This window comes from Pistacia vera, unplaced genomic scaffold, assembly GCF_008641045.1.
Source record: "Pistacia vera cultivar Batoury unplaced genomic scaffold, PisVer_v2 Contig464, whole genome shotgun sequence".
In the NCBI taxonomy this organism is placed as follows: Eukaryota; Viridiplantae; Streptophyta; class Magnoliopsida; order Sapindales; family Anacardiaceae; genus Pistacia; species Pistacia vera.
The window spans coordinates 1,056,993-1,078,936 of NW_022196295.1; the positions used below are offsets into that span (position 1 = coordinate 1,056,993).

A 21,944-nucleotide genomic window follows, 5' to 3' on the forward strand; every position below is an offset into this window, starting at 1 on the left:
AATGTCCTACTAGGACTCCAACCCCTTGGGTTTACTATAAAAACAGAGGCTTACCCTCTCATTAAGGGAAATCTCCGACAGTCAATCTACACTATTCAAAACCATCTATTTGCTCCTAAGTTCTTGCTTCCAAGAACCCGACGCCTCCGCCATAGTCTTAGCCTCCGACAAGACTCCTGGTAATTCTTCTTCTCCTTAATTCTTATTAAATCTCTTTCAGCCTTGCTGACTTGAGCGTCGAAGTGCCTACGGCAAACACCACCTTGGTGTTTTACGGAAGCTTCACGCTTGCCCTTTCATGTGTGCAGGTCTAAGGATTGTCAGTGACCTCAACCTCACGGGATCACACCCTATTTTCATGACGGTAGATTTTTTGCATCTACAATAATATATATATATATATATGACTCAATTAGGAGGCCTTTTGTAAAATATGAGTCCAACGTTACTTATTTTCTCTTGAAATTGATGTCTTCTTGAATCTCATCTCTTAACTTTTCTTGGTGCATTAAGAAGCTCTGGAGTAGTGTTCTCGTATTGTAAGAGAAAATCATGCAATGTGATTGATTGTTGCTTTAAGTGTATTAACTATGAGCTATTCCTTATACCACATTAACTATACACAATATGTATATGCATTAAGTTTAATGTTTTGGAAAAAGAAAATAAAAAATGTCTTGATAAATTAATAATAATTTATTAATTTATAAGATTAAATAATAAATCCAGTAATTGTATTTAAAATTTTAATATCAATATGGTTAGATATGATTTTATTTCTTGGGGGTGGTGATTGAGCAAATATTAACCAAGGGGCTTTAAGAATATTCACTAATACTTACACGATAAAATGCATACTCTAGTCTGAATTGACTTGAAAAAAATAATAATTTTTTTTTTTTTATGATTAAATTATTTAAAGGAATGATAAAAAAATGTTTCTCTTATGCAAACTAGGGGATTCTACTCAATATCAAACACACATAAACAAATCAAGAATCAGAAAAAACATGGTGATTTATCGTGGTTCACTTATCCTTATAGGATAAGCTACATCCACGTTAAACTCAGGAAAGAGATGAGCTCGTTGTACTAACTATTATCTCAAGAGAATGATTATACCCCTAAGCACTCTAATCTAACTGATTACACAAAGCGTGAGTAAGAACTTTACAAACCCTAACTTCTCAATCGAATATTGAAGATAACAATGATTCTCTCTCTTTCGAATTGAAACAAATGAGTTTATATATGGTTGACCTAGTGGCTGGATTGAGGCCGTTGGATCTCAAGAATAATATGCGGTCAAGATTCATCTGATCTCTTGCATGAAATGACATCTTTCGACTTAATTAAAACGACACTGTTTTTATGCTTCCTTGGTTTACCAAAAATTAATATAATTTATATTTAATTTTATGCACGGTTAACCATAAATAATTGGTATGATCACAACTTCATTATTATATATTATCTATAAATTTTGTATCTTTTATTATAAATTGTTAGCTTAAAAAAAGAGCAGAGTAAATACCACCAAGCTTCTAAGAAGTTTTCAGGAAATTACACATCAACTAGTCTCTCTCTCTCTCTCTCTTTGAATTACCTTTTTCCTAAGCGAGCATGTGAGTACATGATGAGTCCCATGTACATGATGAGTCCCATGTGCATGCTTTCATGCTTTATTTTATTTTATTTGATAATTAAATGCTATATATTGTTACTTTTATTCTCAACCCAAGCGAGCATGTGACTACCTCATCTCACGTCTTTTATAATAGCCATTTAGTTGACGCCGAGTCTTTGTCGTTTTCTTTTTATAATTTTATCTTGCATAATGTAATGGTGGCTTTGATAATGGACCCATTGGTATTTCTTATTCTTGTTACTATTATTTATGTTAATCCCCTACACGTGAAGCGGTAAGCCCAATGTATATGACGAGGGTTAAAATAAACAATGCAAATTTTAGAATCTTTCATGTTTTAAAGAGACATGAATTATACTACCTTAATTGTTTGTAGAAGCACTTTCACAATTATTTAAAAATAAATAAAAAATTTGAAGAATATTAAAGGAAAATAAAAAAAATAAAATGGTTTGAGTCCACATCTGTTGTTGAATCCTGAGATCATACCCACTATAAATCTCAGATGTTATGATTTAAGTCAATTATTAATTGTTGAAGAATGTGCATTTGGTGATGGATGGATTATTAACGCCACAACACCTTTTGCTGGATTCCTCAAAATTTTACACTCATTCAACAATAATGGACTTTAAATTCCATATACAACTCATTAAATCTATTTATTATCAAATACAGATCTTATTGAAGATTAAGATGTAGTGGATGGGTAAGAATAAAGAAATTATGCAACGTGATTGATTGTTGCTTTAAGTGAATTAATATTTGATAAATCAATAACTTCCATTAAATAATATTTTTTGTCAGTCCTAACTTGGGACCAATGTAGTAAATTAATCATTCATTAAATTTATAAGATAATACATTAAAATATATATATATATATATATATATATATAACTTAATTAGGAGGCCTTTTTGTAAAATATGAGTCCAACGTTATTTATTTTCTCTTGAAATTGATGTCTTCTTGAATCTCATATCTTAACTTTTCTTAGTGCATTAAGAAGCTCTGGAGTAGTGTTCTCTTATTGCAATAGAAAATTATGCAACGTGATTAATTGTTGCTTTAAGTGCACTAACTAAGAGCTATTCCCCATACCACATTAACTATACATAATATATAAATGAATTAAGTTTAATGTTTTAGAGAAAGAAACTAAAAAATGTCTCGATAAATTAATAATTTATTAATTTATAAAATTAAATAATATATCTAGTAATTGTATTTAAAATTTTAATGTCAATAAGGTTAGATATGATTTTATTTCTTAGGGGTGATGATTGAGCAAATATTAGCCAAAGGGCTTCAAGAATATTCACTAATACTTACAATAAAATGTATACTCTAGGCGCATGCTTTCATGCTTTATTTTATTTTAGAGTATTGCTATGTGCACTAACCAATGTGTACTAATTTAAGTACTAACATTGAAAGTTTATAATTTTTTTTTAGAGAAAATTTCAAATTTCAAATTTCCAATGTTAGTACTTGAATTAGTACCCATTAGTTAGTGCACATAGTTTTATTCTTTATTTTATTACACATCAACTATTCTCTCTCTTTTGCCTAGGCGAGCATGTGAGTACATGTGAATCAGTCCCATGTGCATGCTTTATTTTATTTGATTTGATAATTAAATGCTATATTATATTGTTACTTTTATTCTCAACCCAATAAAGACCTGCACGATTCTCTATCCCTCCCTTGTCCCCAGCAAAGACCGAGACTATCTCATGACTCATCTCATCCCACGTCTTTTATTTTATAATTTCTTGATGAAGTCTTGTGCAAGTTTTGAGTAATTTCTTCAAGTCATAACTAAAAAGTCTTTCAGCTCTCAAATCGGAGTTACCTAAGGGCCTGGGCAAGTCAAGCAATTGCCTAGGGCGCCATAAACGATTTTATAAAATATTTAATTATTTATATACGAAAAATTAAATATTTTTATTAATTAAGATGTTATTTTATGACCTTTAATTATTATTTATACTCAAATTTATCTCTAATAAATCCACCCAAAATAATTAAGTTTTTTTTCTTCTTTTTTTTTTTTTTAACAAAAGAGAGATTTATTTTCCTAACTTATGACATTAAATAATGATTTGTATCCATATAATTATTTTATTAATTCTAATTTCTCTAATGTCAGAACTTTTATTTACAGGATATATGTAATTATAAAATTAAGAAACAATAAAAATTTTATTTATTAACATATAACGCTAGATTATACCAAATCAAATTAGATTTAATGATACAGTATTTAACAGTCTAATTAAAATATGTTAGACCATGTTAAATAACGTTAAACAATATTTTTAAAAGACAATATCTCTTAACCATTTTTGTTCTTGACTAAGAAGATTAAGTATTGAGAAATTAAAATTTTAAAATTGTTTATGAGAATTAATAATGTTGAATATTATATAGTAAATAACCTACTACAGTTAGTTATTGAAAAAAGGAAATAATTCTAATAGATTATGAATTTTCATAATATATAATAAGTAAACTTTTATCCTTGAACACGCTATCAATATTCATAAAATTTAATAATTAAAAAGAAAATACAATATCTCAAGACCTTGACCCTTTCGCACATTGAACACTTCAAATATAAAATGTTGTAGTTTCTTGGCAGCTCCTTACATTTGTCGTCTCTTTAATCCAGCAAGGTAATGGCAAACATGGTGGGCCATTGAAATTATAAAGTTGTTTGTCTTCTTCTTTTTCTTTTGTCAGAAAAAAGTTCATTGCCGTCCCCCTATGTCTCCACCTCCGTCTTTGAATCATATCGTCCAATGATAAAAGCAGTTTCACGCATATTTGTTAGAATACATTAATTTCCAAATTACATTTTCTCTCTCAACTCAGTTTTATGTGCAAAGATTTACAAATATCAAAAGGAGTTTCATTTCCAAGAGAACACCAATAAGTATGATATTCCAACTTTAGCTTTTCTTGTGTTTTTAGTTGATTCAATTAATTAACTTCTTCTTTATTATTATTTACTTGCAAGAACATCAATCGGTATGATATTTCAACTTCAGCTTCTTTTTTTATTTTAGTTGATTCAATTAATTAACTTCTTCTTTGTTATTATTTACTTGCAAGAATCTGATCGAAGACATATACAAGGTCAGTTTCTATATAATTATTTATTATTTTCTGCTTTTAGTTGGTTTTGATGTACTAATTCATATCTGTGAGCTCTAATCAAATCAACTGAAGTCTCCTTAGTGATGGTGAATTATATTGGCTTATAGAAGAAGGTAATTTCCTGCCCTTTTTTGGTTTTAATCAAAATTATTGGTCTTCTACTTTGAATAATTTCATTCAATTTGCTTTTTTTCCAACTAAAACAGACAAGATCTGAGATACAATTCATTCTGAGTGTGGAATTTTACTTCAAATTCTCTTACCTAAAAGGTATCAATCACAAACTTTTATACCAACTTTAGATATATATCCTACTTCATAAAGCTGGACTTTACGAATTGTGATCGTAGATTCTCAAGCTCAAATAGCATCATCATAATTGGGTATAATATTTATCATCTTTAAACTTCATTATTATACTATTACAAATTATTTCATTAAAAAGTTAAAGAAAGACTACAAAAATTAATTTGTTTTGAACTTCATTATTTCAATTTTAGACTAATTACTACCAGTCAAGAGTTTGGGTTGGCAATTTCATTTTAATTTCTTGTTTAATCTCCTTAAAAAATGTAAATACCCCATAAAATTGAATGCTTGTTTTCTTTATTATCTTTATTCATTTCCAAGATTAACTTGTTTTACTTATTTTGTTATTAATGCTTTTGTGGCTCCATAATACAGTTATTTATATTTTACTTAATTGTATTTTTCTCATTTGATAGGTTAAGTTATTGGAGACATTGTGGGTCATCCATTGATAAAAGCAAAGAGGTGATTGTGCAAAGATTTACAGATACCAGAGAAGTTTCATTTCAAGGAGAACACCAATCAGTATGATGTTTCAACTTCAGCTTTTCTTCTGGTTTTACTTGGTTTTTTTTGTTATTATTTACTTACTAACGTCTTTATAAACTTAAAGTTTGCAAGGATCTGATCGAAGATCTCAAATACACTTCATTCTAAGTGTGGAATTTTACTGCAGATTCTCTTACCTAGAAGGTATCAGTCACAAACTTTATACTGACTTTAGATATATATCCTAGTTCATAAAGCTAAACTTTGTGAATTGTGACCGCAGATTCTCAAGCTCAAATAGCATCATCACAATTGGGTATGATACTTATCATCTTTAAACTTCATTGTTATACCACTAAAAATTAATTCATTAAAAAGTTAAAGAAAGATTACAAAAATTAATTTGTTTTGAACTTCATTATTTCAACTTTAGACTAATTACTACCCGTCAGGAATTTGGGTTGGCAATTTCATTTTAATTTCTTGTTTAATCTCCTTAAAAAATGTAAATACCCCATAAAATTGAATGTTTGTTTTCTTTATTATCTTTATTCATTTTCAAGATTAACTTGTTTTACTTATTTTGTTATTAATGCTTTTGTGGCTCCATAATACAGTTACTTGTATTTTACTTAATTATCTTTTTCTCATTTGATAGGTCAAGTTATTGGAGACATTGTGGGTCATCCATTGATAAAAGCAGAGAGGTGATTGTGCAAAGATTTACAGATACCAGAGAAGTTTCATTTCAAGGAGAACACCAATCAGTATGATGTTTCAACTTCAGCTTCTCTTCTGGTTTTACTTGGTTTTTTTTTTTGTTATTATTTACTTGCTAACGTCTTTATGAACCTAAAGTTTGCAAGGATCTGATCGAAGATCTCAAATACACTTCATTCTAACTGTGAAATTTTACTTCAGATTCTCTTACCTAGAAGGTATCAATCACAAACTTTATACTGACTTTAGATATATATCTTAGTTCATAAAGCTAAACTTTGTGAATTGTGACTGCAGATTCTCAAGCTCAAATAACATCATCACAGTTGGGTATGATACTTATCATCTTTAAACTTCATTATTATACCACTACAAATTATTTCATTAAAAAGTTAAAGAAAGACTACAAAAATTAATTTGTTTTGAACTTCATTATTTCAACTTTGGACTAATTACTACACGTCAAGAATTTGGGTTGGCAATTTCATTTTAATATCTTGTTTAATCTCCTTAAAAAATGTAAATACCCCATAAAATTGAATGCTTGTTTTCTTTATTATCTTTATTCATCTCTAAGATTAACTTGTTTTACTTATTTTGTTATTAATGCTTTTGTGGCTCCATAATACAGTTACTTATATTTTACTTAATTATCTTTTTTCTCATTTGATAGGTCAAGTTATTGGAGACATTGTGGGTCATCCATTGATAAAAGCAGAGAGGTGATTGTGCAAAGATTTACAGATACCAGAGAAGTTTCATTTCAAGGAGAACACCAATCGGTATGATGTTTCAACTTCAGCTTCTCTTCTGGTTTTACTTGGGGTTTTTTTTTGTTATTATTTACTTGCTAACGTCTTTATGAACCTAAAGTTTGCAAGGATCTGATCGAAGATCTCAAATACACTTCATTCTGACTGTGAAATTTTACTTCAGATTCTCTTACCTAGAAGGTATCAATCACAAACTTTATATTGACTTTAGATATATATCCTAGTTCATAAAGCTAAACTTTGTGAATTGTGACTACAGATTCTCAAGCTCAAATAACATCATCACAGTTGGGTATGATACTTATCATCTTTAAACTTCATTATTATACCACTACAAATTATTTCATTAAAAAGTTAAAGAAAGACTACAAAAATTAATTTGTTTTGAACTTCATTATTTCAACTTTGGACTAATTACTACCCGTCAAGAATTTGGGTTGGCAATTTCATTTTAATTTCTTGTTTAATCTCCTTAAAAAATGTAAATACCCCATAAAATTGAATGCTTGTTTTCTTTATTATCTTTATTCATTTCTAAGATTAACTTGTTATCTTTTTCTCATTTCATAGGTTAAGTTATTGGAGATATTGTGGGTCATCCATTGATAAAAGCAGATTGTGCAAAGATTTACAGATACCAGAGAAGTTTCATTTCGAGGAGAACGCCAATCGGTATAATGTTTCAACTTCAGCTTCTCTTTTGGTTTTACTTGGTTTTTTTTTGCTATTATTTACTTGCTAACATCTTTATGAACTTAAAGTTTGCAAGGATCTAATCAAAGATCTCAAATACACTTCATTCTGAGTGTGGAATTTTACTTCAGATTCTCTTACCTAGAAGGTATCAGTCACAAACTTTATACTGGCTTTAGATATATATCCTAGTTCATAAAACTAAACTTTGTGAATTGTGACCGCAGATTCTCAAGCTCAAATAGCATCATCACAGTTGGGTATGATACTTATAATCTTTAAACTTCATTATTATACCACTATAAATTATTTCATTAAAAAGTTAAAGAAAGACTACAAAAATTAATGTTTTGAACTTCATTAGCTTGGCTGAAGTTTATTTAGAATGTGTGGTCAGTGGCCACATGTCTAAATTAGTTTTCCACATGGGTTAAAATAGACAAATTTTTTTGTTTAGAATAATATTGCATATAGGTTGTCTCTATTATTCCAAAGATAGGGTTGAAATTTCGTTTTCTTATTACATTTGCATAATTTAAGTCAGTTTATGCTAAGAATAGAGAAAAAACTTGCGAGCTGAGGTTTCTAGAAAAATGATTTTCATTAAAATGTAAGATAAGAGGTATAACAACTTATATAGTTTGAGAAGATGAGGTACCTGTTGACTTTGTTGTCTCCTAGTTTTAGCTTGTAACTCTTAATAATTTATGATATTTGACTAATTAGTAGACATTGTTAGGATATTTTACTCGGGTTTGTGAGCTACTAACCCTATGAAGAGGATAATATCTTCTAGTTTGATCGAATATGATTATATAAAATATTTAAAATTCGTCATTTATTGTTTAGCTATTTATTTTTATTGTTTCACTTGCAGAATACAAGTCATAGCATTCTCTCACAGTGTGTAGTTTTCTATCGTGTCAAGATATCTCTTAATGGAAAAAAGGTACAAGAAATGTCCTTTTTTCTTTTGTGCTTTTGACATTTATTATAATAATTAAATATTCTTCAATAAATTATGTTTCTATGTTGAATATTTACACTATGAATGAAAATGAAAACCTTTCGAAAATATAATAAGGAAATCTCCATAGATGTAGCTTAACGGAGTAAACCTAATTTAAAACTTCTGCTTTAGAGCATCCTCATGAAACCAAAATTTATCATATAGTTTAATATTTTAATCTTAAAATTAAAAGAAAATGTCTTAACTGAAGGTGGACCTCTTGAGCCATAGCTCACTTTGTGTAAGTTAAAAAATACAGTTAAACCTCGATAAATTAATACTCGATAAATTAGTAACTTCAATTAAATAATACTTTTGACCGGTCCTGACTTAGGACCAATGTGATAAATTAATAATTTGCTAAATTTATTAGATAATACATTAAAAAAAAAAAACACACACACAAACACACAATCACCACTTGATATATAAACTAATAATCTCCCTATACATAAAAATTATATATAGGCATGACTCGATTAGGAGGCCTTTTATAAAATGAGTCCAATGTTATTTGTTTCCTCTTAAAATTGATGTCTTCTTAGATTTCATCTCTAACTTTTTTAAGTGCGTTAAGAACCACTAGTGTAATGTTCTCGTATTGCAAGAGAAAATTATGCAATGTGATTGTTGCTTTAAGTGCATTAACTATGAGCTATTCCATACATCACATTAACTATACACAATATGTAATGCATTAGGTTCAATGTTTTGGAAAAAGAAAATAAAGAATGCCTCAATGAATTAATAATTTATTAATTTATACGATTGCTTAATATATTGATTTGTTAATAAATTTTTATAGTCCCAATGATAGTAATTTATTAAGGTTTAACTGTATATGTATATATATCTTATGTTATTTAGAAATAAAAATTTTAATATTAGTGAGGTTAGATGTGACTTGGGGTGGTAATTGAGCAAACATTAACCAAGGGACTTCAAGAATATTCACTAATACTTACAATGAAATACATACTCTAGTTTGAACTGACTTTGTTTATTATTAAATAGGAACAAAATAATAAAAAAAGTTTTCCCTTTTTTGTTCATAATTAAATTATTTAAAGGAATGATAAACAATGCTTCATAGTTTTTCCTCTTTTAACATTAATTTATATTTAATTACTTCACATCTTATTTATTTTCTTGTCTTACCGCTTTCAGATAAAGGTCTAGTCAAAACCAGGTGCATCTGGTTTGTTGGTAGTTACTCAAAGCTTGACATTTCACAAAAATATCATTGGTTTTTAAGCAAGGTATATAAATTCTCTGTTTTTTTATTTTTTAAATTTTATATAGCATAGAAAAAAGTAACATGGCTAATTATTTGTTTATCTTATCTAAATAACACAATATTTCACTCGTTGAATATGATGAGATTTTTTATGCTAATTACCTAGCATTAATCTATTCCAAAAGGGCAAAATTAATCAAAACGTACTCACAAGGATTTATTGTCACACCCCCTCCCGGGTATTCCCTATCCCGTCGAATCCAGGCACTCCGAGGGACTCAAGATCCCAAGAGGAGGGTGATTTTTTTTTTTCAAAAACAATTTACCAATTCCATTCATAAAAACTTTAATGACAATAGTGTAACACAAAACATAGTTATGAAAATGTAAATCTTAGAAAATGGTTTATAGAACAAATGTATTAGAGTGCTTCTAATGTGTATAAACATCATGCTAATGAACATATGTCTGTCAGCCAACCAAATGCAATTTATAAATGAAAATAACTTTCAACCTTAAACCTGAAAAAGCAAAACTTGCATTTCACGTAACACGTAACTATTCCCTTAACGAAACCACACTTTCCTTATATAATTTCCTTGATTCGTATCCACTCATGCCCAGCAAAGTAATTCGCATCCTTGTACAAACTTTCCAATTACCATGGATAATCATATTATTTTCACGAAAATCGATACACCATCATCAAAGTTGAGCAAACATTTCCTGACACGAAACCCACTCTTGCTCACGCCAATGCCCACCAAGTGTCCACAATTTCCACCAAATCTATACCTGCTGGATATTCATAAATTTCATCCCAGCCTATACCCACTAGATGTTCACAAGTTCCACTCATTCAGTTAATGCAACCACCACCACCACTACCACACTAGTACCCAAGGTCCCTAATATAGACAACCAACTAGCTGCTCAACTAGGCTAATACCCGCCCAGTGTAATCGATCAAATCTCTCCCAAGGTCTATCCTCGGGGTGCAATCCCACTTGGAGCTTGTCAGGCACCCGACCTGTCTCGATAGGATGGTATAGATCGTCATTGTTTGGAAGTACGGGCCATCTCAATACGCGCATGAGGCTAATCATATCCCACTCAAGCCAATACCCGCCCAATAGTCTCATCAAATCCCACCCAAGCCAATACCCAATGGGTGTCATAATCCCACCCAAGCCAATACCCATTGGGTGTCATAATCCCACTCTGGCCAAACTTGAATATTGTAATCTCGCTTGGAGCTCATCAGGTGTTCGTACTGTCCCGAGAGGATGCTATCACAATGCGGTAGTACGGACCATCTCATTGCGCGCATGAGGCCAAATATAAATACTAGCTGATGTCTGGAGGGGGACGGTACTACAAAGGCGGTTACGGTCAGCATAACACTTCCACAATCCCACCTTCGAACTTCCCAACCTTTAATAATATTACAGGCCTTCATGCAAGTGTTTGAATACGGGTGGCACATATTTCTTAATAAAAACCATCATGTAAATACGAGTATAATATTCCGAAGTATACTAAGTTATAAAATATCAATTTACGCCTCATATTTGTCCCTTATTTGTCCCAAAGGTTTCAAACATTACAATTAGCCCCCTGCCTGTACTCCAATAATCGCAAAACTGACAATTTGCCCCCTTGGGAATCCTTCCACCAATTACAATCAAATACTAACCCAAAGCCAAGAAATTTGGGCCTTATGCCCCCCAAATATAAATAAACCCAATATTTCACAATTATAAAGCCAACCCAAAACACCCATTACTCACAACTTCTTAAATTTGGGCCAAGCCAATTCATCAACATAATCCACAACCTCCTAAAGCAATCCATACCATTTTCATTTAATATCTAACACTCCCAATTGTAAATCAAGCAAACCAGTCCCACCAATTGGCTGGATTTGTTTCCAATCACAATCAATTCAAAATCAAGCTCATTATTCAGTATCCAAAATATATAAACACATAAATTCATCATTAAGTTACAAACATAAAATATTCAAGTCTACTAAAGTACCCACCAAGCAAGACTGCATTTTTTTTTTTCATCACCAAAACACACATCACACCACAATAAGCTTCCACGCATTACATACAACAGAAAATCAGACTTTTAGCAAGGAAATTTTGGTTTATCCACTCACCTTTTGAAGCTAAATTCTTGATCCAAAGAAAGGATTGGAATCCTCTAACGATGTCTGCGCTTGTCTTCCTTTATCCGAAATCCAATGACCTCTCCATGCAAAGATCTCCCTATGGTAACACTTCAAAATTATATTCATTGGACATCTAAAACACCAAAAGATTAACTTAACATCGTTTAACAAAAACTGTCTCATAACCAAACACTGATCACTCCAGGATTTTTCATAAAAATTTCATTCATCAATTTAAGCCATAATTTTAATGGGGCATTCAAGATACACATATGAGGTTCCAGTAAATTATCCAAGCCATTCTAGAGTCAATAACCATTTAAAAAAGAATTTTCTTTCAACATTTTCAAAACAGCCAACTGCTTCCAGAATTTAGGTTACTGACTTGTAAAATTTATAACAATTTGACTTTTAATCGAAACCTTATGAAAATCTCCAGAATTAAACTAGACACCCACAGGATTCACCCGAATTTAAAATCATCAAATTTAGATAAGAATAGATGCATCAAATCATTTACTAAAATACTCGTTCTGTCGGAAACCCAAATTCCAGAATTGCAGGGCAAACTTAAAAAATCCATAGAAATCCAATACTTCGAGGTTTTGAGTGAAACAAATTTCTAAACACTCCTCAAGAAGTCTACAACAACATATCCAAAATTCAGCTTCATTCAAAAACCCAAAACATGTAAACGATTTTCGGAATTCCAGATAGTCAGTTTTTGCACAGTAACCCTTATATCAAAAAACACATCTTTAACCAATTTTTTGCTTAGGAATCACATATGTATTCTATCCACATCCACATAACATTATTGTAATTAATCTTACCTTTTCAGTTTAATCTCATACAATTTTATTCAATCATAAACAACACAAATCAAATTAATCAATAATCATCAAAGAGGGAAATCTCAAGCTTTACTCACCTCCCACATGCTTAATCCTCCTCTACTCCTTCCCATAACCGGAGTTTGCCCGCCGACGGCCAATTTTCCAGCAACCTTCATCGCTCTCTACTCTTCTCTCTCTCTCTTCTCGGTTCCATCTCTCCCTTGTTTTCTTCCTCCTCTCCTCTCTTTTCTTTCTTCTCGAGTATTCTCAATTTGGGTGAACAGAACAGCCCACATATATATAAAACAATTTTCTAAAATTGTGAAAATACCCCAGTGATTCTCTTATTCTTTCATGACCCTACCACATCAGCTTTTCTTGCAAAATGCCCCCCAAAAAAATTTAGAAACTCACATTTTTTTCCCCGAGACAACAAAATAAATTTTATAAATAATCCATAAAATATGGGATATTACAACCTTCCCCCCTTAAAGAAATTTCATCTTTGAAATTTGAACACCTGATTAGAACAACTCCGGATACAGTGCAGATATATCCTTCTCATACTCTCTCAAGTTGTTCCCTCTTCCGTATGATCACTCCATTGAATTTCTATCCAAGGGACGGTCTTAGGGATTGTAGGTTATAGGGTCACTCGCTTCCGTTGTGCCACTCTGATGTTCGCTTCATTTAGTTGGCATAACGAATATCTGGAGCCAAACCCTATAATCTTTCTTTAACACATGGCCACCACATCTTGCAGTTAAACTTTCCAATTTCCTCACCATTGAAATACCTTCCAATCTATATCCATCCACTCGTGTATCCACCACAAAAGGCAGTTGCACCTGACATCCCTTCCAAAAATACTTCCTAATAGTCACCGCTGAAATTAGACAGGATGGAGTTACTCAGTGCTTTCTACAAAACATTGACTTTGGCATTCCTGACTTTCTAAAACGTTACCTCCTTTGGTATGGTCTGGGCCTCTTGTTGGGTCATGGTGTATACTCGGTTCTAAATACAAGGCTGTTTTAATTCTCTCTGCCTTCCTCTGTTGCCATGACGTAGACCCTTCTTTAGGTTGGGACCTCTGTTGTCCCTTAAAACGACTACTCCCTCCCTAATCGCCCTACTGGACAGCCCTCTGAAATACGCTTCCACTTTGAGACAATTTGGGGCACTCTCTCTTAATATATCCAAATGGTCTGCATTGACAACAGACTGAAGTTGCACCCCGATCATGGTACCTGCCACACTGTCACACAACATCTTCTGTTCCCTCTAGAGGCTCTATTGCACTACTATTAGCCATTAAATTTCCCTTGCCTCCCACTGGCCCTAGGCCTAGCTACTGGATGTGCTAGAGAAATTACCTCCACACCTTCCCATACAGTTCTTCAGACCACCAGTCCCTCAATTTCTATTACCGCGTTTCTGTCTACGATTCAACACAGATTTATAATGTCTAGGACGTCTCACAACATTTTTATGATACATTTTCTTTTCTACAGCAAACAAATAAAGCAATAGTAGCAACAAACAAATAATCATGAAACATTAGAAGTTTACCTGTTCACTGATCACAATTATGTTACATGTTTCAATGTTACAAAGAAAAAGTGTAAGATCAGTAGTAGCATCATATGATTTTCAAAAACTAAAACAGATGTTATTTGAACTGTTTTAGACAGATTGATTTTAAGAATTCATCTCTCTATAATTGCATTTTACACTTACTGATGAATTTTTGTTTGCTTATTTTATACTGATATAGTTTCTATTTGATAACAGATATATTGATGGAGATTGTAACTGCTATTGTATCAAAGGTTGGAGAATACTTGGTGGAGCCTTCCATAAACCAAACTCGTTATTTATTTCATTTCAACAAAATTGTTGAAAATCTTTTGGAAGCAGAACGAAACTTGAAATCGAAAAAAGATGATGTGGAGAAAGAAATCGAAGCTGCAGAAAGAAATGATGAAAGAATTAAGGCAACTGTACAAGATTGGTTGTCTGATTCGAGAAAAATCATGGGAGAAGTTGAGAAGTTGAAAGGAAAAATAGAAGTTAACAAGACTTGTCTTAATGGGTGGTGTCCTAATTGGGTCTCTCGACATCAGTTGGGGAGGAAAGCAACAAAGACCAGCATTCGGTTGAAGAAGGTATCTGTAGATGGAGGCCTATTTGATAGAGTGGGCAATCTTGCACCTCTATCAGGTGAACCTTCAGTACCTGAAGATTTTGACTCTTTCCGGCCTACCACGGATGCTTTTGATAAGATTATGGAGGCACTTAAAAATGATGGCATCCATATGGTTATATTGTATGGGATGGGCGGTGTGGGTAAAACAACTTTAGCAAAAGCAGTGAGTAAAAAGGTCAAAGAAGAGGGCATCTTTAAGGAGGTTGTGATGGCTACTGTATCCCAAACTCCAAACTTCATAAATATTCAAGCTAATCTGGCTGAACTCCTAAATTTGGACCTTACGGAGAAAACTGAAGCGGGAAGAGCTGAGAGATTGCTTTCAAGATTTTCAGACTCTAATAATAACCTTATAATCCTGGATGATATTTGGGAAGAATTCAATTTCAAGGAAAAAATAGGTGTTCCATTGAGCAAAGGTTGCAAAATTCTCCTGACAACCCGCTACAGAAACGTATACACTTATAAGGAGTATCAATCGTTAATTCCTCTAAATGTTTTAGAGGAAGACGAAGGAGTGACTTTACTCAAAAGGCAAGCAGGTATAGATGATGACTCTGTCAACTTGAATACTTGGGCTACTAAAATTGCTAAAGAATGTGGTGGTTTGCCTTTAGCACTTGTAACCATTGGAAGTCACTTGAGAGGAAAGAAGGATACTGAAACATGGGAATTTGTGTGTGAAAAAGTAAAAAAATCAAAATTGGAGGATATAAGTCATGTTAATAGTACACAAAGCGGTGTCTATGCCATTCTTAAGTTGAGTTATGATTACTTGAAAACCGATGAAATTAAATTCTGTTTTTTGATGTGTTCACTGTTTCCTGAGGATTTTAAAATTCCTTTGGAGGATTTGGTTAGAATAGGAGTGGGGTTAGATTTATATAAAGGTGTTTCATCCATTGAAGAAGCAAGGAGGGGCCTATGTTCAATGGTTAAAACCTTGAAGGATTTGGGTTTGCTATTAGATGCTTATGAAAAAGAATTTGTGAGAATGCATGATATATTTCGTGATGTTTGTCTATGGATAACATCAGAGGGGGAGAATGTATTCATGAGCAAAATTGGCAGGGATTTGACACAGTTGTCAAGGGAGAAAGGCTGGAAACAATATACAGCAATCTCCTTGTTGGAAAACAAACTAAAAGAGCTCTCTGTTAGACTGGTATGTCCTAAGCTTAAAATATTGCTATTGGGTGGTGAAAAACAACGGTTTTCCTTTTCCAAGCAGTTGAAAGTTTCAGATGAATGTTTCCAAGAGATGAAGGCACTAGAAGTTGTAAGTTTAAGATATGCAGACCTTTCATTGAAATCACTTCAATTCTTGACAAATGTCAAGACTCTGGAGTTGTCTGATTGTGAATTGAGGGACATTTCTTTCCTTGCCAAGCTGAACAAACTTGAGATTCTTAGCTTTAGAGGTTCTCGTTTTGAAGAATTACCAATAGAATTGAGTGGACTCAAAGAACTAAGAATGTTGGATTTACGTGGGTGTAATCAGCTAAAAAGAATACCATCCAATTTGATACGAAGCTTTTCTCAATTAGAAGAATTATACATTGAGGACATCTTTGAAGAAAGGCAGGTTGAAGAGAGGAGTATTGAAACAGGCAATGCTAGACTTTCAGAGGTAAATGATCTACCTCGCTTGGCTGTTCTGTATTTGAAAATAAATTCAAAATGCCTTCCAAAAGACTTTGCTTTTTCCAAACTTTCAAGGTATCAAATTCATGTGAACAAAAGTATTCATGGATATTTAGAATCATCAAAAGCTTTAAAAATTGCTGATATTGATGCAACCTTATTGACTGCATTATTTAAAGCACTATATCATAGTGTAGAACATCTTAGTTTGGAACGAGTAACAGGTTGTCAAAATATCCTCCCAAGCATTGACCAAAAGGGATTGAAGAAGTTGAATACTCTTTGGGTTTCAGATTGTGAAGACTTGAAATGCATGATAGATGCATCGCAAGTGGTGGAAGAAAATTCTGAGTTGCACCCAAGTTTAGCGAAGTTACAGTTGGAATTGTTACCAGAATTGCAGTGTATATGGAAGGGGCCCATGTCCATTCATATTGTAAACTTCCGAAGTCTTATGGATGTTTATGTGGGAGGGTGCAAAAGCTTGGCTTATCTTTTCACTTTATCAATTGTCCGGAGTTTGAGGCAGTTGAAATCACTTCGTGTAATAGATTGTGAGAGTTTGGAGTTCTTGATCAAGATAGAAGAGGGTGATAATGGCAGGGGAGAGAAAATGTTTTCGAAATTAGAAGATCTCCAAATTTCAAATTGCAAGAGATTGGAATATGTTTTTCCAGTGTTTGTTGCAGCAGGTCTTATACAACTTACAGATCTTGACATATATGGTGCAACAGAGTTGAAGCAAGTATTTCATGGAAAAGAAGAAAATGAAGTTGCAGAGGAACGAAAGGACATCAAGTTGCCTAATTTAAAAAAGCTAAAGCTTTACTACCTTGAAAAGCTTACTAGATTCTTTCCAAAAAATAATCATTCAACTCTGCCAACTTTGGAAGAGTTCCAGATGAAAGGATGTCCGAATTTGACAATTAAAGAGGGAGATCTAGAAGAGGTATGTTTTTAATTTTTATTTTTATCTCAACACAAATTACTATCACATTTTTTTTTTTTTTTTTTGCCTAAAATGGACGAACATGCTTGAATTTGACCAATATTAAAATAATAAAAAATCAACATGCATAAATTTCAATAAATTATTTTAGTTTCTTTACGATAAATATGAAAAGAAAAAAGTTTTATTGGTTAAATAAAAGATTTTACCACCATTTGTTTTTTTTTACTTTAAGTGAGGTATCAACAATGAAAAATTATATCATAATTGTTAAATCTTTATCTATTAGACCTTTAGAATGATCATTTAGCTATACATTATTATGATATAATTATTCATTACAATTGACATTAATTTTATTCAGCCCCTGAGAGATTGTTAAGTCTCAAGGGCCCTAATAATTTTATTGCTTTTTTATTTTTTATTTTTATTTTTATTTTTGTACTTTGTGAGTAATTTTAATTTATTTTTTAAAAAGAACTAATTTAAATTTATACAATTACTTTGCTCTTATATAAAATTAAATTTAACTCTAATTAACTTTTTGTTAATCAGAGTTCAATTTTGAAGTTTAAAATAAAAATTTTTAAAGTAAAAGTTTTGTTTTGATTATATATATATTACTTGTATTTAATAATGTAATAACGAATTGACACAAGATATAGTTATACTATTGCAAGTTGACACATTACAATCTAGTGATCAAACTGTACAAATTTTTATTATTATTATTATTTCATTTTACTATAAGAAAAAAAAAAAAAAGATTTGCTTAATTGTTAAAATATGTGGATCTAATAAATTTTGGTAAAATCAAAGTGATTTGTTTTCCCTAGAAATTGTGTATTCAAAGGTTGAGTTAATTGAAATTATCTTTCTGATTTACAGAGTTAAATTAAGAAAATTATAGGAGGGAAAATAACATTTTCTTTATTATTATTGAAGCGGTATGTTAAATCTTTATCTATTAGGCCTTTACTAATTGGATAGATATTTTATGCATGATAACCTTGTTGAAGAGTTGGTAATATTCAATCATAATAGTTAGTAGTAATTGGATAGATATTCTATAGACATTATTAAAAAATTGTTAAAATTTAAGTTTAACAATTACCACCACTCCCTTTATGGGAATAAAATTCTTCCACGTTTAATAAAACTTATTCAGCAATAGCATATCAGACCATTCACTTAAAATTATAAATGAATCTATTTTGTTATTGTTCAATTTACTTTCAGCTTCTCTTAGAATTTTTGGATTTTTTAGTTAATTAAATAAAATATATAAAAGATTCTCTAACTTTTTTTTTAGTAGTTGGTAGTACGGTATAATCTATTGGCATAAATTTATCTAATATACTTTTTATAACATTATTTTGCAGTTTCAGAATCTGCAGGTTGTAAAGATGAGTAATTACAGTAGTCAATCGTGGGATGGAATTTTCTCTGGGTTGAGATGTGGCTTCTTCAAAAAAATTAAAGAATTAAGCATGGAAGACTGTGGAGTACTAGAACATGAATTATCATTCTCAAATTTGAAGAATTTGACCTCTTTAACAATAACCCACTTCAACAAGCTCAAACATATCTTCTCACCAACTGTTGCTCGAAATCATATGTTGCAATTGAAAACACTATGCATCAGAGAATGTGCGGAATTGGAGCAAATCATTGATGTTAAAGATGGTGAAGAAGTTGGAGCAAATCTTCTCCAAACTCTATTATATATTGAAGTGGAAAAGTGCCATAAATTAAAAAATCTGTTTCCTATCTCCATAGCTCGGGGTTTTCAACAACTGACATGGCTACAAGTAATCGATAACTCTGAATTGGAGCAAATCATTGATGTTAAAGATGGTGAAGAAGTTGGAGCAAATCTTCTCCAAACTCTATCAAAGATTAGAGTGGAAAAGTGCCATAAATTAAAAAATCTGTTTCTTATCTCCATAGCTCGGGGTTTTCAACAACTGGAAGTCCTAAAAGTAATCGACAACTCTGAATTGGAGCAAATTATTGATGTTAAAGATGGTGAAGAAGTTGGAGCAAATCTTCTCCAAACTCTATCATGGATTGAAGTGGAAAGGTGCCATAAATTAAAAATTCTGTTTCCTATCTCCATAGCTCGGGGTTTTCAACAACTGAAAAGGCTACAAGTAATCGATAACTCTGAATTGGAGCAAATCATTGATGTTAAAGATGGTGAAGAAGTTGGGTCAGATCTTCTCCAAACTCTATCATTATTAGAGTGGAAAAGTGCCATAAATTAAAAATCTGTTTCCTATCTCATAGCTCGGGTTTTCAACAACTGGAAAGGCTACAAGTAATCGATAACTCTGAATTGGAGCAAATCATTGATGTTAAAGATGGTGAAGAAGTTGGAGCAAATCTTCTCCAAACTCTATCAGATATTGAAGTGGAAAAGTGCCATAAATTAAAAATCTGTTTCCTATCTCCATAGCTCGGGTTTTCAACAACTGAAAGGCTACAAGTAATCGATAACTCTGAATTGGAGCAAATCTTGATGTTAAGATGGTGAAAGAGTTGGAGCAAATCTTCTCCAAACTCTATCAAAGATTAGAGTGGAAAAGTGCCATAAATTAAAAAATTGTTTCCTATCTCCATAGCTCGGGGTTTTCAACAACTGGAAGACCTACAAGTAATTGATAACTCTGAATTAGAAGAAATATTTGGAGATAATGATGTGATTGATGAGAAAGAAATCCAGTTGCCTCAACTTCAGTGTTTGCGCCTGGAAGATTTGCCAAGACTCACCAACTTTTGCCATGTGGATATCATTCATATTTCCAAAACTTACTGAGTTGGATGTCACACGTTGTCCAAAGAGAAGTACAAGATTTTCATGGGATGAAGATAATAAAAGTGTGCATGCGGAAGCAAAGGTACTTCCATTTTTAATTGAAGATTTGAAGTCAAAAGGATTTGGTCATTATTCTTCACATAAGGAACTTCTTTTCATACATGTTTTCTGTAATGCCACAAAAAGCTTAATATGACTACCTTCGCATTTGATGCTTCCAATATCTGGCTTTGCAGGCACCCAAAATAAGAAGCCACGATGAAAGTCATCAAGAGCAGGCACCCAAAATAGGTAGCCAAGAAGATCATCAAGAGCAGGCACCTGAAAAAGGAAGTGAAGATGAAATTCATGAAGAGCAGGCATCTGAAATGGGCAGTGAAGATGATAGTCATGAGAGCAGGCACCTGAACGGAAGTGAAGTGAAATCATGAAGAGCAGGCATCTGAATGGGCAGTGAAGATGATAGTCATAAGAGCAGGCATCTGAAATGGGCAGCGAAGATGATAATCATAAGAGACGTCTACAGATCTCTGGTGCTTGATGATTTTGAAGAATTACCTCGGTACATAAAAAATAAAGAGCTTTATTCCGATTCTCATCCAACAGAATGAAGAAAATAACACTGAAACTTAGAAACATGCTCATCATTTCTAATCAGGTAATTAAATTTATTATTCTACACATTGAATTTGCTTCAAGAGGCTCCACATAAATTACTGTTATAATTATATTTCTTTTGATGGTTTTTCAGTTGGCTCCACTGAATCCAATGAATATCACTCTGTTTGAAGGGAAGCAAAAAAAATGTAATTATAAACTTTGTACTTCACCTCTTCAGTACTTCTGTTCTGCTGCTACAATCTTTTCAATATCTACTGCTTCGTTTTACTCCTGCTTCAAATTCTCTATTACTCATCTTCTACTACTGCTGTAACTTCTTCTTTACCTTCACTAATTGCTTGCCCTTTCAAATACAGAGAAGATGGTATAACAATAAGTTTACTTCTTAAGAACACAAACTGTCTTGCCAGTTGCCACCAATGGTTTTGTAAAAATGTCAACATTTTGCACTTCACTAGGAACATACTAAATTCTTATCAAATTTGCTACAACTTGCTCTCTTACATAATGTGTATCAATATCTGCCATTTGCATTTAAGCACTTGTAGCTGGGCGGGGAATTATGTCGAACAGTTGACGGGCTAAATGAGTTTGGCCTTCCTGGCATATTTTGATCAGGCGGGAACGGATTGCGGGGGTTTTGAGTT

General features: G+C 32.0%; 2 protein-coding genes and 1 long non-coding RNA gene across 15 annotated transcripts; 2 read left to right on the forward strand and 1 right to left on the reverse strand.

The window, feature by feature from the left end:
• The first annotated feature begins 4,456 nt into the window (after nucleotides 1-4,456).
• On the forward strand, nucleotides 4,457-20,352 carry LOC116145636 (disease resistance protein At4g27190-like). 13 transcript variants are annotated; one of them, XM_031431082.1, is made up of 18 exons: nucleotides 4,714-4,790; nucleotides 4,919-4,924; nucleotides 5,537-5,645; nucleotides 5,734-5,813; nucleotides 5,893-5,925; nucleotides 6,268-6,376; nucleotides 6,468-6,547; nucleotides 6,627-6,659; nucleotides 7,003-7,111; nucleotides 7,203-7,282; nucleotides 7,362-7,394; nucleotides 7,673-7,774; nucleotides 7,864-7,943; nucleotides 8,023-8,055; nucleotides 8,673-8,744; nucleotides 9,972-10,063; nucleotides 14,851-17,858; nucleotides 19,241-20,316. In XM_031431082.1, exons 17-18 carry the CDS (start codon nucleotides 14,859-14,861, stop codon nucleotides 20,123-20,125), a joined length of 3,885 nt encoding a protein of 1,294 aa, XP_031286942.1. In that variant the 5' UTR covers nucleotides 4,714-4,790; nucleotides 4,919-4,924; nucleotides 5,537-5,645; nucleotides 5,734-5,813; nucleotides 5,893-5,925; nucleotides 6,268-6,376; nucleotides 6,468-6,547; nucleotides 6,627-6,659; nucleotides 7,003-7,111; nucleotides 7,203-7,282; nucleotides 7,362-7,394; nucleotides 7,673-7,774; nucleotides 7,864-7,943; nucleotides 8,023-8,055; nucleotides 8,673-8,744; nucleotides 9,972-10,063; nucleotides 14,851-14,858; the 3' UTR covers nucleotides 20,126-20,316. The 13 variants fall into 13 exon arrangements, with proteins under 13 accessions (XP_031286946.1, XP_031286942.1, XP_031286955.1 ...); XM_031431095.1 differs by lacking the exon at nucleotides 4,714-4,790 and having other exon boundaries at nucleotides 4,884-4,924; nucleotides 19,241-19,544; nucleotides 20,225-20,352; XM_031431094.1 differs by lacking the exon at nucleotides 4,714-4,790 and having other exon boundaries at nucleotides 4,884-4,924; nucleotides 19,241-19,544; nucleotides 19,716-20,316.
• On the reverse strand, nucleotides 10,417-13,277 carry LOC116145637. Its single transcript, XR_004130405.1, has 2 exons — nucleotides 13,152-13,277; nucleotides 10,417-12,317 (listed from the first exon to the last, which is right to left on the reverse strand). It is a non-coding gene; the product is annotated as an uncharacterized LOC116145637 (long non-coding RNA).
• A 61-nt stretch (nucleotides 20,353-20,413) lies between the features above and the next one.
• Nucleotides 20,414-21,650, forward strand: LOC116145690. The gene is made up of 4 exons (XM_031431146.1): nucleotides 20,414-20,758; nucleotides 20,913-21,069; nucleotides 21,147-21,334; nucleotides 21,428-21,650. The coding sequence occupies exons 1-3, from the start codon at nucleotides 20,567-20,569 to the stop codon at nucleotides 21,215-21,217; spliced, it is 420 nt and encodes a 139-aa protein (XP_031287006.1). The 5' UTR covers nucleotides 20,414-20,566; the 3' UTR covers nucleotides 21,218-21,334; nucleotides 21,428-21,650.
• The last annotated feature ends 294 nt before the right edge of the window (nucleotides 21,651-21,944 follow it).

Excerpts from the sequence above, each read along its gene's own strand:
- LOC116145636 (XM_031431086.1), top strand. The coding sequence starts at position 14,859 with ATGGAGATTGTAACTGCTATTGTATCAAAGGTTGGAGAATACTTGGTG. Across the intron at positions 17,859-19,240 it reads AAGAGGGAGATCTAGAAGAG|TTTCAGAATCTGCAGGTTGT; the intron begins GTATGTTTTTAA and ends ATTATTTTGCAG.
- LOC116145690 (XM_031431146.1), top strand. The coding sequence starts at position 20,567 with ATGAGAAAGAAATCCAGTTGCCTCAACTTCAGTGTTTGCGCCTGGAAG. Across the intron at positions 20,759-20,912 it reads GTGTGCATGCGGAAGCAAAG|GCACCCAAAATAAGAAGCCA; the intron begins GTACTTCCATTT and ends CTGGCTTTGCAG. Across the intron at positions 21,070-21,146 it reads CAGTGAAGATGATAGTCATG|AAGAGCAGGCATCTGAAATG; the intron begins AGAGCAGGCACC and ends GATGATAGTCAT.